This window comes from Mesoplodon mirus (genome assembly GCF_964341445.2).
Source record: "Mesoplodon mirus genome assembly, chromosome: 5".
Lineage (NCBI taxonomy): Eukaryota > Metazoa > Chordata > Mammalia > Artiodactyla > Ziphiidae > Mesoplodon > Mesoplodon mirus.
Window position 1 is genome coordinate 57,797,342 of NC_138980.1, and position 15,633 is coordinate 57,812,974.

The 15,633-nt window shown below is 38.3% G+C and overlaps 1 protein-coding gene across 8 annotated transcripts in view; it reads right to left on the minus strand.

Moving 5' to 3' along the window:
* HMGXB3 (HMG-box containing 3) overlaps positions 1-15,633 on the minus strand; it is a 61,956-nt gene that overhangs the window by 17,720 nt on the left and 28,603 nt on the right. For all 8 annotated transcript variants that reach the window (XM_082621589.1, XM_082621587.1, XM_082621586.1 and 5 more), the window contains 2 exons: positions 12,333-12,634; positions 11,703-11,830 (listed from right to left, as the gene is read on the minus strand). In XM_082621589.1, coding sequence (XP_082477715.1) covers positions 11,703-11,830; positions 12,333-12,634 — 430 coding nt within the window. The remainder of the gene's footprint in view (positions 1-11,702; positions 11,831-12,332; positions 12,635-15,633) is intronic.

A 15,633-nucleotide genomic window follows, 5' to 3' on the forward strand; every position in this document is an offset into this window, starting at 1 on the left:
AGAAGATAAACAAAACTGATAAACCTTTAGCCAGATGCATCAAGAAGAAAAGGGAGAGGGCTCAAGACAATAAAATTAGAAATGAAAAAGGAGAAGTTACAACTCACACCAAGAAACACAAAGGATCATAAGAGACTACTACAAGCAACTATATTCCAATAAAATGGATAACTTAGAAGAAATGGACAAATACTTAGAAAGGTACAATCTCCCAAGACTAAACCAGGAAGAAATAGAAAATATGAACAGACCACTCACAAGTACTGACATTGAAACTATGATTTAAAAACTCCCAACAAAGTCCAGGACCAAATGGCTTCACAGGCAAATTCTATCAAACATTTAGAGATGAGTTAACACCTATCCTTCTGAAACTATTCCAAAACATTGCAGAGGAAGGAACACTCCCAAACTCATTCTGAGGCCACCATCACCCTGATACCAAAACCAAAGATACCACAGAACAAAAAAACAAAAAGCAAACAAAAAAAACCACAGGCCAATATCACTGATGAACACAGATGCATAAATCCTCAACAAAATACTGGGTTGGCCTAAAAGTTCCTTCAGTTTTTAAGAAAAAACAAAAGACACAGTTTTCATTTTCACCAAGAACTTTCTTGAACAATATATTCAGCCTTTCGTTCCACTACCTTCTGCCATTTTTCATAATTCCATCCTTCCAAAACTTTTTACCTTTTTGAGCAAAGAACTGTTCCAGGTACCTTTTACAGTCTTCCAGGAAATTGAAATTTTTTCCATTAAGAGAATTTTGTAAAGACCTAAACCAATGGAAATCCGAAGATGCAATGTCTGGTGAATACAGTGGATGAATGAGAACTTCCCAGCCAAGCTCTAACATTTTTTGCCTGGTCATCAAACATGTGGTCATGCATTATCCTGATGGAAGATTATGCGTTTTCTGTTGACTAATTCCGGACACTTTTTGTCGATGATGCTTTCAGTTGGTCTAACTGGAGCAGTACTTGTTTGAATTAATCGTTTGGTTTTCAGGAAGGAGCTAATAGAGGACTCCCTTTCAATCCCACCATACACACGTCACCTTCTTTGGATGAAGACTGGCTTTTGGTGGTATTGGTGGTGGTTGCCCCATGATCTCTTTCATTCCACATTATCGTACAGTATCCAGTTTTCATTGCCTGTCACAATTTGTTTTAAAAACTGGAACGTTTTTACTGTTTAAATAGAGAACTGCATGTGGAAATACGGTCAAGAAGGTGTTTTTTGCTTAGCTTATGTGGAACCCAAGCATCAAAGTGATTAACATAACCAAGCTGGTACAAATGATTTTCAATGCTTGATTTGGATATTTTGAGTATGTTGGCTATCTCCCACATGGTATAACGTTGATTGTTCGCAATCAATGTCTCAATTTGATCTCTATCAACTTCAACTGGTCTACCCGACCATGGAGCATCGTCCAGCGAGAAATCTCTAGCACAAAACTTCGCAAACCACTTCTGACACATTTGATCAGTCACAGCACCTTCTTCATACGCTGCACAAATTTTTTGTGTTTCAGTTGCATTTTTACCTTTCTTGAAATAATAAAGCATAATACGCCAAAAATGTTGTTTTTCTTCCATCTTCAATATTAAAATGTCTACACAAAAATCAACAATCCTGATAAGTTTTTGTTTAAATGAACGCTAATAAGACAGCTGTTGCGATACAATCTAACGAAATTGTTTTGAATGAAGTTAAAGACAACTAAGGGCTACTAGAGCCATCTTACAGAAAAACACAAATGAGCATTTTGGCCAACCCAATACTAGCAAACTGACTTCAACAAAAGGATCATACACCATGATTAAGGGGGATTTATTTATCCCTGGGATGCAAGGATTTTTCAATATCCGCAAATCAATCAGTGTGATACACAACATTAACAAACTAAAGAATAAAAACCATATGATCATCTCAATAGATGCAAAAAAAAAAAAAAGCTTTTGACAAAATTCAACATCTATTTATGATAAAAACTCTCCAGAAAGTGGGCCTAGAGGGAACATACCTCAACATAATAAAGGCCTTATATGACAAACCTACAGCTAACATACTCAACAGTGAAAAACTGAAAACATTTCCTCTAAGATCAGGAACAAAACAAGGAGGTCCACTCTTGTCACTTTTAGTCAACAAACTTTTGGAAGTTCTAGCCATGGCAATCAGAGAAGAGAAAGAAATAAAAGCAATCCAAATTGGAAATGAAATAAAACTGTCATTGTTTGGAGATGACATGATATTATATATAGAAAATCCTAAAGATGCTACCAGGAAACTACTAGAGCTCATCGATGAATTCAGTCAAGTTTCAGGATACAAAATTAATACACAGAAATCTCTTGTATTCCTACATACTAACAACAAAATATCAGAAAGAGAAATTAAAGAAACAATCCCATTTACCATCACATCAAAAAGAACAAAATGTCGGGCTTCCCTGGTGGCGCAGTGGTTGAGAATCCGCCTGCTGATGCAGGGGACACGGGTTTGTGCCCCGGTCTGGGAAGATCCCACATGCCGCAGAGCGGCTAGGCCCGTGAGCCATGGCCACTGAGCCTGCGCGTCTGGAGCCTGTGCTCCGCAACGGGAGAGGCCACAACAGTGAGAGGCCCGCGTACCGCAAAAAAAAAAAAAAAAAAAAAAAAATGTCTAGGAATAAACCTACTTAAGGAGGCAAAGGACCTTTACTCTGAAAACTATAAGACACTGTCAAAAGAAATCGAAGGTGACACAAAAGAGAAAGATATACCATGTTCTTGGATGGGAAGAATCAATACTGTCAAAATAACTATATTACCCAAGGCAATCTACAGATTCAATATGCAATCCTTATCAAATTACCAGCAGCATTTTTTACAGAACCAGAACAAAAGATTTTTAAATTTGTATGGAGACACAAAATACTCCGAACAGAGAGTTAATCACAAGGGAACCCCCATAAGGCTATCAGCTGATTTCTCTACAGAAACATTGCAGGCCAGAAGGGAGTGGCAAAATATATTCAGTCTTGAAAGGGAAAAATTTGCAACCTAGAATACTCTACCCAGCAAGATTATCATTTAGAATAGGAGGAGAAATAAAGAATTTCTCAGACAAGCAAAAACTAAAAGAATACAGCGATACTAAACCTACCCTAAAAGAAATATTGAAAGGTCTTCTCTAAATAAAAAAGCAAGAAGATATAGGAAAAAGGAAATCACAGTTGGAAAGTAAATCACTTAAATAAGCCAATATACAGATAAAAAAGAAATAATATCTATTTGTGAAAGTGACGATAAACACAAGGAACAGTGAAAGGATAAGCATAAAGATGTAAAAGGGACATCAAAATCATAAAATCTGGGGGACAAGAGTAAAAAAATTTAGATTCTTTTTTTTAAGAATGTGTTTGACCCTGTATGTCTACAGCAAGTGGATATAAGGGGTTAACGTACTTGAAAAAGAGGGTAACCACGAATCAAAAACATACAATAGATTCACAAAAAAAACAAAAAGAACACAAGCATAAAAAACAAAAAGAACACAAGCATAAAAAAGGATTTCCTTTCCTTTGAAAGGAAATCATCAAATGACAAAAAAGTAAAACAAAAAGGAACAAAAAAGAAAAATAGAGCCAGGAGGAAAACAAGGTTTAAAATGGCAATAAATACATATTTATCAATAATTACCTTAAATGTCAATGAATTAACTGTTCCAATCAAAAGACAGAGTGGCAGACTGGACTGAAAAACAAGAGCCTACAATATGCTACCTATGAGACCCACTTTAGGGCAAAGGACACACATAGATTGAAAGTGAGGAGATGGAAAAAGATATTTCATGCAAATGGAAATGACAAGAAAGCAGTGGTTGCAATACTCATTATCACACAAAATAGACTTTAAAACAAAGGCCATACAGAAGATAAAGAAGGACATTATATAACGATAAAGGGATCAATACAAGAGGATATTACACTCATTAACATATATGCACCCTATATAGGAGCACCTAAATACATAGAATATTAATAGACATAAAGGGAGAAATTGATAGGACTACGATAATAGTAGGAGCCTTTAACACCCCACTCATATTAATGGACAGATCTTCTAGACAGAAAATCAATAAGGCAACAGATTCAAAATGATACAACAGAACAGTTAGACTCGATTATTTCAGGACATTACATCCAAAAAACCCAGAATACACATTCTTTTCAAGTGTACATGGAACATTCTCTAGGATTGACCACATACTAGGGCACAAAACTAATGAACAAATTTAAGAGTATAGAAATTATTGCAAGCATCTTCTCTGACCACAATGGCATGAAAGTAGAAATTAGCCACAGGAAAAGAAATGATAAAAAAACGATTAAATGAAGACTAAACTACATGTTACTAAAAAACCAATGGGTCAATGAGGAAATCAAAAAGGAACTTTAGGGCTTCCCTGGTGGCGCAGCGGTTGAGAGTCTGCCTGCCAATGCAGAGGACACGGGTTCGTACCCTGATCCAGGAAGATCCCACATGCTGCGGAGCGGCTGGGCCCGTGAGCCATGGCCACTGAGCCTGCACGTCCGGAGCCTGTGCCCCGCAACGGGAGAGGCCACAACAGTGAGAGGCCCGCGTACCGCAAAAAAAAAAGGAACTTTAAAAATGCCTTAAGGCAAATGACAATGAAAACACAACCATACAAAATCTATGGGATGCAGCAAAAGCAGTTCTTAGAGGGAAGCTCACAGCTATACAAGCCTTCCTTAAAAAACAAGAAAAATCTCAAACAACCTAATCTACCACCTAAAAGACTTAGAAAAATAAGAACAAACAAAACCTAGTCAGCAGAAGGAAGGAAATAATAGAGATGAGAGAAGAAATAAAATAGAGATTAAAAAAAACAAATAAAACCAAGAGCTGGTTCTTTGAAAGGGTAATAAACAAAATGGACAAACCTCTGGCCATTCTCACCAAGATGAAAAGAGAACCCAAATAAACAAAATAAGAAACGGAAAAGGAGAAATCTCAACTGATACCGCAGAAATACAAAAAAACCACAAAAGAATACTATGAACAATCATATGCCAACAAATTCAACAACCAAGAAGAAATGGACAACTTTCTAGAAACATAGAGTCCACCAAAATTGAATCAAGAACAGATAATTTGAACAGATCAATCACTAGAACTGAAACAGAATATGTAATTTAAAAAACTATCTACAAACAAAAGTCCAGGGCCAGATGGCTTCACAGGCAAATTCTACCATACATACAAAGAAAAACTTTTACTGATCAAACTCTTCCAAAAGACTGAAGAGGAGGGAACACTCCCAAAGATATTCTATGAAGCCACCATCACCCTGATACCAAAACCAGACAAAGATACCACCAAAAAAGAAAACTACAGGCCAATATCTTTGATGAACATAGATGCGAAAATTCTTAACAAAACACTAGCAAACCAAATACAACGCATAAAAAAGATCATACACCACAACCAAGTGGAATTCATCCCAAGTTACAAGTATGAACCAACATGTACAAAATCAATGTGCTATATACCACGTTAGCAAAAGAAAAGACAAAAACCACATGATCATCTCAATAGACACAGAAAAAGCATTTGACTAAATTCAACATCCATTCATGACAAAAACTCTTACCAAGATGGGTACAGAGGGAACATATCTCAACATAATAAAAGCTATTTATGACAAGCCTTCCCCCTAAAATCTGGAATAAGACAAGGATGTCCACTCTCACCACTTCTATGCAACATAGTACTGGAAGTCCTAGCTACAGCAATCAGACAAGAAAAAGAAATAAAAGGTAAACAAATTGGAAGGGAAGAGGTAAAACTGTCACTATATGCACATAACATGATGCTATACATAGAAAACGCTGAAGACTCCACACAGAAACTAATAGAACTGATAAATGAATCTAGCAAGGCAGCAGGATACAAGATTAACGTACAGAAAGAGACTGCATTTCTTTACAACAATGAAATAGCAGAAAGGGGATGTGAAAAAAACAATACCTTTTAAAATCACACCCCCAAAAAACCCAAAAAACAAAAAACAAAACTTAGGAATAAACCTGACCAAGGAAGTGAATGACTTATATGCTGAGAATTAAAAAAACATTAATAAAGGAAACTGAAGATGTCAAAGAAATGGAAAGATATCCCATGCTCTTGGACTGGAAGAATTAATATTATTAAAATGGCAACTACCCAAAGCAATCTACAGATTTAATGCAATCTCTATCAAATTACCCAGGACATTTTTCACAGAACTATAACAAATAATCCTAAAATTTATATGGAATCACAAAAGACCCAGAATTGCTAAAACAATCCTGAGGAAAAGGAACAAATCAGGAGGCATAACCCTTCCAGACTTCAGACAACACTTCAAAGCTACAGTAATCAAAACAGTGTGGTACTGGCACAAAAACAAACAGATCAACAGAACAGAATAGAGAGCCCAGAAATAAACCCACAACCCTATGGCCAATTAATCTTCAACAAAGGAAGCAAGAATTACAATGGGAAAAAGAAAGTCTCTTCATCAAGTGGTGCTGGGAAAGTTGGACAGCTGCCTGTAAATCAATGAAGTTAGAACACACCCTCACACCATGCACAAAAATAAACTCAAAATGGCTTAAAGACTTAAATATAAGACAAGACCCCATAAAATTCCTAGAAGAGATTGTAGACAAAACATTCTGATAGAAACTGTAGCAAAAAAAAAAAAAAAAAGTACCAATGTTTTCTTAGGTCTCCCAAGGCAACAGAAAATAAACAAAATAAAAACAAAAACAAACAAATGGGAGTCCGCCTGCCGATGCAGGGGACATGGGTTCGTGCCCCAGTCCGGGAGGATCCCACATGCCGTGGAGCGGCTGGGCCCGTGAGCCATGGCCACTGAGCCTGCGCGTCCAGAGGCCACAACAGTGAGAGGCCCGCGTACCGCAAAAAATAAATAAATAAATAAACAAACAAATGGGACCTAATCAAACTTACAAGCTTTTGCACAGCAAAGGAAACCATAAACAAAATGAAAAGACAACTTATGGAATGGTAAAAAATATTTGCGAACAATGTGACCAACAAGGGCTTAATTTCCAAAATATACAAACAGTTCATACAACTCAACAACAACAACAAAAAAACCAAACAGCCAAATCAAAAAGTGGCTAGAAGACCTAAAAAGACATTTATCCAAAGAAGACATATAGATGGTCAATAGGCACAGGAAACGATGTTCAACATCACTAATTATTAGAGAAATGCAAATCAAAACTACAATGAGGTACCACCAACTCACACCAGTCAGAATGGCCATCATTAAAAAGTCTATACACAATAAATGCTGGAGAGGGTGTGGAGAAAAGGGAACCCTCCTTCACTGTTGGTGGGAATGCAAGTTAGTGCAGCCACTATGGAAAACAGTATGGAAAACAGTATGGAAAACTAAAAAGATATTACCATGTGATCCCACTCCTGGGCATATATCCAGAAAAAGACGTAGTTCGAAAGGATACATGTGGGCTTCCCTGGTGGCGCAGTGGTTCAGAGTCCACCTGCCGATGCAGGGGACACAGGTTTGTGCCCCAGTCCGGGAAGATCCCACATTCTGCGGAGCGGCTAGGCCCGTGAGCCATGGCCACTGAGCCTGCGCGTCCGGAGCCTGTGCTCCGCAACGGGAGAGGCCACAACAGTGAGAGGCCCGCATACCGCAAAAAAAGAAAAAAAAAAAGGATACATGTACCCCCATGTTCACTGTAGCACTACTCACAATAGCCAAGACATGGGAACAACCTAAATATCCGTCGACAGATGAATGGATAAAGAAGATGTGGTGCATATATACAATGGAATACTACTCAGCCATAAAAAAAAATAATGGCACATGCAGCAACATGAATACAACTAAAGATTACCATACCAAGTGAAGTAAGTCCAAAAGAGAAAGACAAATACTGTACGATATCACTTATATGTGGAATCTAAAATAGGGCACAAATGAACCTATCTATGAAACAGAAACAGACTCAGACATAGAGAACAGATTTGTGTTGCCAAGGCGGAAGAGAGGTGGGGGAGGGATGGACTGGGAGTTTGGGGTTAGTACATATTACATATAGACTGGATTAGCAACAAGGTACTACTGTATAGCACAGGGAACTATATTCAATATCCTGGGATAAACCATAATGGAAAAGAATATTTAAAAAGGATGTATATATGTGTATAACTGAGTCACTCTGCTGTACAGAAAAAATTAACACAACATTGTAAATCAACTATACTTCAATAAAAAATAAATTTAAAAAAAAGAAATGATATTTGTTTTTACCTATCAAATTGACAAAATTTTAAAAATTATAATACTAATCTACAAAAAGTTCCTAAATTAATAAGTGAGTTTTGCAAGGTCACTGAATAAAATCAATAGACAAAACCCAATTGTATTTCTATACTAGCACTGAACAGTTAGAAATTGAACCATGTCATTTAGTATAATCTAACAAAATATGTACAGGAACTATATGCTGAAAACAACATAACACTGATGAGAAAAACAAAAGAAAACGTAATAAAATGGAGAGATAGACCATGTTCGTGGATTGGAAGACGCAGTATCTTTAAGCACGTCAAACTTCCCCAAACCGATCTACAGATTTAACACAATCTCAATTAAAATTCTAGCAGGATTCTGTAGACACTAACAAGCTGATTCTAAAATTTATAGGGGAATGCAAGAAACTAAACAGTTAAAACAATTCAGGAAAAACAAGGTTGGAGGATTCACACTACCTCACTATAAGACTTACTACAAAGCTGCAGTAATCAAGACAACGTGCAGTATTTGCTAAAGGATAGATAGCATAAACCAGTAGAACAGGATGCAGAAATAGACCCACACATACATGATCAATCGATTTCCAATAAAGGAGCAAAGGCAATTCAAAGGAGAAAGGACTACTTTTCAACAAATGGTGGAAGAAATGGATGTCCAAATGGAAAAAAAAACCCTTCAATCTGGGCCTCATACTTTATTTATTTATTTATTTATTTATTTAGCAATATGCGGGCCTCTCACTGTTGTAGCCTCTCCCGTCGGGGAGCACAGGCTCCGGACGCGCAGGCTCAGCGGCCATGGCTCACGGGCCCAGCCGCTCCGCGGCATGTGGGATCTTCCCGGACCAGGGCACGAACCCGTGTCCCCTGCATCTGTAGGCGGACTCTCAACCACTGCGCCACCAGGGAAGCCCTGGGCCTCATACTTTATATAAAAATCAATTAAAAATGGATTATAGACTTAAGTATAAACCATAAATTATAAAACTTTTAGCAGAAAACATAGGAAAAATACTTAGGATCTCCACCTAGGTAAAGACATCTTTGCAACAACATCAAAAACAATCTCTAAAAGAAAAAATTGATGAATTGGTCTTTAATTAAGAACTTTTGCTCTGTGGAAGACTGTGTTAAGAGAATGAGAATACAAGCCACAGACCATAATAAAGTATAAAGTATCAGCAAATCACTTATCTGACAAAGGACGTGTATCCAGACTATATAAAGAACATTTAAAACTCAACAGCAAGAAAACAACCCAGTTCAATGGGCCAAAGATGGAACAGGTACTTCACCAAAGAAATACAGATGGCAAATAAACCCATGAAAAGATGCTCAACATCATCAGTCATTGAGGAAACAGAAATTGAAACCACAATGAGTTACTACTACACACACCTATTAGAATGGCTAAAACACACACAAAAAACTAGACACTACCAAGTGCTGACAAATGAAGCAAACTAGAACTCTCACCCATTGTTAGAGGGAATGCAAAATGGCAGCAACATTTAGGTAAACGGTTTGGCGATTTCTTATAAAATTAAATACACACTTACCACATGGCACAGCAATCTAACTCCTAGGGTACTTACCCAAAAGAAATGAAAAGTTTTGTTTACACAAAAGCCTATACATGAACAGATGTAGAGAACAAACATATGGATACCAAGGGGGAAAGGGGGGGCGGGGTGTGGAATGAATTGGGAGATTGGTATTGCCATATATACACTATTGATACTATGTATAAAAGAGATAACTAATGAGAACCTACTGTATAGCACAGGGAACTCTACTCAGTGCTCCGTGGTGACCTAAATGGGAAGGAAATCCAAAAAACAGGGGATATATGTATACGTATAGCTGATTCACTTTGCTGTATAGCAGAAACTAACACAACATTGTAAAGCAACTGTACTCCAATTAAAAAAAAAAAAAGCCTATACGTGAATGTTTACACCAACTCTATTCATAACTGCCAAAAACTGGTAAAATCCCAAACATCCTTCAAGGAGTGAACAGATAAATCAAGTGTGGTGCTCCACACAATGGAAAGCTACTCAACAATAAAAAGGAACAATCTACTGATACAAAAAACAATATGGATGAATTTCAAAGGCATTACACTTAGTGAAAGAAGCCAAACTCAAAATGGTACTATGGATTTATATGATGTTCTGGAAAGATAGAACTATACGGAATGAAGAAAATATCAAATGGTTGCTAGAGGTTAGCGGTGAGGGGTGGTTTTGATTACAAAGGGACAGAAAAAGAATGTTTTGAGGTGATGGAACTGTTCTATATACTGATTGTGGTGGCAGTTACACAACTCAGTGCATTTGTCAGAACTCACAGAACTGCACAACAGCAAAGCAAATTTTACTGCATGTAAATTTAAAGTTAAAGTTTTTAAAAAATATATAAACCCTAGGTATTACAGGCTGAGACAGACTGCAGGGAAATGGCATTCTCATTAACTGCTGACAAGAGCATAAAGTAGTACAAACTCAATCTGGCAAAACAAGACATTAAAAGCATGAATTCAAAATAAGGCACCATAAGGTTCTGAAAACAAGGAGAATAATAAATACTCTTTAATCTTCAGCACTCCATTCTACATCTAAAACCCAAGATTCAAATTTTCAGAGTGGTTGGTACATGGTCAGTGTTCAATGAATGATGCTGATGAATCAATGGAAGGAAAGGGTGAATATGCAGCAATTCCACTTTTGGGCATTTGCCCAAAGGAAATAATTAAGGCTGTACAAAAGACTTAATTATTAAGAGGACTATAAAACGCAACATCACACACTCCTTAAAAATGGTCATGTATTTCTCCACTTGCTGGCATAGGAAGATGTCCATGATACATCGCTGTATTTAAAAAGAACACACCAAAACAACATCCAGCACAGCCCCACTTTTGTTCAAAGAAAAACTATAGATCTATAAATCCTGTATCTTCTTTTATTCTGCAGGGATGAATAACACATCTGAAAGACTACAGAGCACAATATTAAGTGTTCATCTCATGGCAGTAGGATTACTAGTGATTTTTAGTTTCTTTTTCCTTGTCAGCATTTTCTGTTTTTTCCACAACGAAGATCTGTTATTTTAAAATTAACTTTGTTTAAAGAGCACTGATAAGAGAGTCCTAACAGTTCTGAGATAAATGGAATCTTCTGGGGCTGAGATATCCAGGAGGAAAAATGCCCTCTTCCTCAGAAGCCCTATCTAAGAGAAGATCCAGTCTCAAAGGACTAGAGGTCTGACTCACAGAGGCTGTTCTCAAACATGCCCTCTGAGGGAAAAAAGGCTGGCACCCACCTGTATAGATGTCCATGAAGCTGTGCAGGGCCAAACAATGGGGATTCAGACACATCTTCACCTGGGCAGTCACCACCTGCAGCCAGCTGGCTGTCAGCAGCCAGCACTCCTGGGGCCCGGCCAGGGAGCTAGTACCAAGAACATCAACAAAAAACAGTAGGGAAATCAACTTAATGCAGTTCCTGGGCTCAATGATCAATGGCAAAAATCCTCAAGACTTTAAACATAGTAGGCAAATGAAGGTGTTGGACCTTGCGTTCCAAGGATTTTCTAGGTGGGTGTTCCCACTTCCCTGGAATCTGGCCTATAGAATCACCCCTAAAGTTAATATAATTCTGAACTTATTACCCAATTTAACCAATCCCAATGAATTCCCAAATCCAAGCATTATGCCAGGCAGTCCAGAAGTAAACTAAATCCTAAGTTGGTGATAGTAACATTTCAATAGAAATGATGGATAATCACTATTATTATTTTATTTCTGACAATTGGAAAAGTAAAGGAAACCTAAGAAAAGCTGAGAAGAACATCTTCAAAGGTTATAGCCTTAAAGGTATTTGAAGAAAGAGGCAATACAGGCCATGTAAGATGGGGCAGCTAGGGAAGGGTAAATCTGAAAGAGGTGCTTACTTTTGTCCCCCTTTGAACAATGGGCTGCTACAGAGAAGGCACTGCGTGGATGGAGACTCATAATAATTCGACCAAGAAGTTTGCTCGATGGTGACTGTCTCCTCACTCACGTTGGACAGGACGAGTCGAGAGCTATTGAGTTCATGAATCAAGGCGAAGACCTCAGCCAGCTCTGACTCATTCTCAGGAATCTGCAGGATTTTGCGCAGCAGCTGCAGCGTTGACTGGCGCTGGATCTCCCTCTGGGCTGCGCTCAGGGGATCTGTGGCGCTCAGCACATCCGAGAGTGGTGAGCTCGCCTCCTGAAGAGTGGATTGATCAGTATGCGCCCAGGGCACAAAGAGCCAGCGTGAGGCCAAAACCATGAGTGGCAGAGGGATGGGCCCACGACTGAGAGGTGGGAAGCCTAGGTTCCTAACCAGCTCAGCTAATAACTCACTGTGTGACTCACGGCAGGTGTTTTCTCTCTCTAGCGCTGTTTCTCTACCAGTAGAATGAGAGGATTATACACACCTCTTGGTAATGGTTTTAAGAGTCAGCTCCCATTCACCGGGTATTGGGTTTGGAGGATAACAGTCCAGGGGTTCAATTCTGGTTAAGCCACTGAACAGCTGTATACATGGGTGACCCACAGCAACTTACTTAATCTTTCTGAGCCTCAATTTCCTCACCTACGAAATGAAGGATCAAAATACTAATAATCTCCTAGAGTTGTTGTACAGTAAATGAGTATTGCAACAAAAGTTCTATGAATGGTAATTCTGATTTATAAACAAGTACCTGTCCAGCTTAAAGCATTTATCTTTAATAGTGTGTGGCTTCTTGGTACAAGGGAACTTTATAACACCAGTCAGAGGCTTCCAGGAAACAAGGTTCTGAAACACTCACTGAAACAGGTCCTTCTGAGGCAGGTCCCTTTTCAATGGAGGTCCCTCCCTGATCCCTTGTGCAAATGCAGTGTGAAACCAAGCCCTCCTTCTTGCTCCAAGAGTCCACTCCTTTACTGCAGATTTCATTTTCTCACAGTTGGTAAACTAGTCCCTTGCCCTGCTTATTTACTGATTCCCAATACCACCATGAGGGCACACAAAAGATGCTAATTCGTATTTGCTGGACACATTATTTTGTTTTATAGAAGTTAACTGCTTAGTAACAACTTATTACTCAGTATAACTATGACAACTCGTCTCACTATCTGTAAGTCTGGTTACCTATCTTTCCCCCCAGCTAGACTGTAAGCTCCTAGAGGGAAGTGGCCATGTCTTATTCATCTTTGTAGCCCCAAAAGCCTGACCAATAATAGACATTCAATACATGCTTGCTGAAAGAAAGAATGAGTGAATGGCTGTAGAAGAGCTGAGTGACACTAGAATGAGTTGCCCCAGGAGGCTGTGTGTTCCCAGTCATGACGATGTTGAATCATGGGCTGGAAGATAGGTTGGAAAGCATACTATCCTTTGGCTCTGAGCCACAGATGAAAGATGGAAAGCAATGAAGATCATTCCAGCCCAGAGATGTTATGGTCTTAATTACAGCCACTGGCAACAAACTGCACAGGAAATGTACGGTCACCAGGGGACTCCAAAGAGAAGGTACACAAAGGACCTTGGGTTTCTGACCAGTGTTTTATTTTGTGGAAAACAATAATTATATTTTGCTTCTCCAAAATTTAGAGAATTAGAAGGTGAGGGAATGTCTGAAGATGAGGGTCATGGTGGTAAGCGGCTACGTTAGCCCAAGATAGAAGAATATAATAAGAGTGGGATTTGAAACCAATTGGCAAAAGGTGCCTAGATAACTCCTGTCTAACCTGGAAAGTTGTCACCTCATCATTCCAGATCTAGAGACCAACATCCATTTTCACACTGCAAGTCACATCAATAGCTACAATGAAACAGGAAAAAGGAATGTTCAGAGCCATCTACCTATGGAATTCCATTCCATTCCATAATCATGGACTGACACATTACATATGCAAGCTCCAGCATTAGAAGTATGGGGGCTGGGAACTCCCTGGGCGGTCCAGTGGTTAGAGCTCCTCACTCTCACAGCTGAGGGCTCGGGTTCAATCCCTGGTTTGGGAACTAAGATCCCACAAACCACGCGGCCAGTGGGGGAAATAAAAAGAAGTAGTATGGGGGCAATAGACACACCTGTCCTACAAGTAATCATGGTCTCACAGGGAGCTAACAGGGAGTCAAGACAGGGTGTGGTCAATATTTTCTATTTCTCTATGCTTCCTTAGAATCTTTATATCCACATTTCTACAGAGTTCTAATTAGAGTACCCATACCATCTAAATTTTTTCACTTATTAGATCATAAACCATTTCCATTTTGCAGACTAATCTTTATATTTATCTTTTTATGCAGCATCTTAATATTTAGTTATAAAGATGTTATAATTTATTTTATTTCAATGGTAGACACAGGTTATTTCTAATTTTATCTCTTGTAATTACAGAATGTATGATGTTCTAGATGGGCTTTAGTTCAGATATTTTGTTTAATTCTGTCTAGAAATATGTATTCTCATATTTGTCAAAAACGTGTTCTGAATTTGATTCTCAACACCTATCAAGAACCATGAAAATGTGTGTTGTGTGTGTGCACCAACAGTTTTACTCTGGGAAATTGACTTAAGGAAATAGTTCAAACAAACAAAAGATGTCTGAGTAATACAATGTTATAATGTTTCTTCATACTTTATTTAAATTCTGGGAATGGTAGCATAACTTTATTTTTTGTAACTAATGCTTTACTTTTTTTTTCTTTTTGCATTTCTATAACCAAATAATTGACGTGGAGTTCATTTGGGGTATAAGTTGTGGATCTAAATCAGTTTTCTTTATATTGCACTACAATCATCTCTATTTATCAAATAACATTCACTTTCTTGAAGAAAAAAAAAAGACAGGGTGTGGTCGATGCTTTTAACGTGAAGCGGTGCACATTAAACACATGGAGAAACCAAAAGGAAAGCTCACTGCCAGCAGAGGGCACCGTGTGGAACAACAGAATATGATGGAAGGTATGGAACCATTTTACATGCAATTTCAAGGGTTTACAGACTCCTTTAAGCTCAATTCTGAGTCTTCTCTAGGGCTCATGGCCCTGAGAATAAAATGCCCAGATCTAATCCACCTTGCCTGCCTTGTTTTACTGATGGGGAAACAAAAATTCAGGAGAGGGAAAGCGAGCAGCTTAGGGTCACTCCCAGGCAGGTATCTCAATTCCTAGTCTCGGTGTTTTTTTCCTTTAGTTCCACTTCCCTTTCTCACAAAGATAATAACCTCAGAACA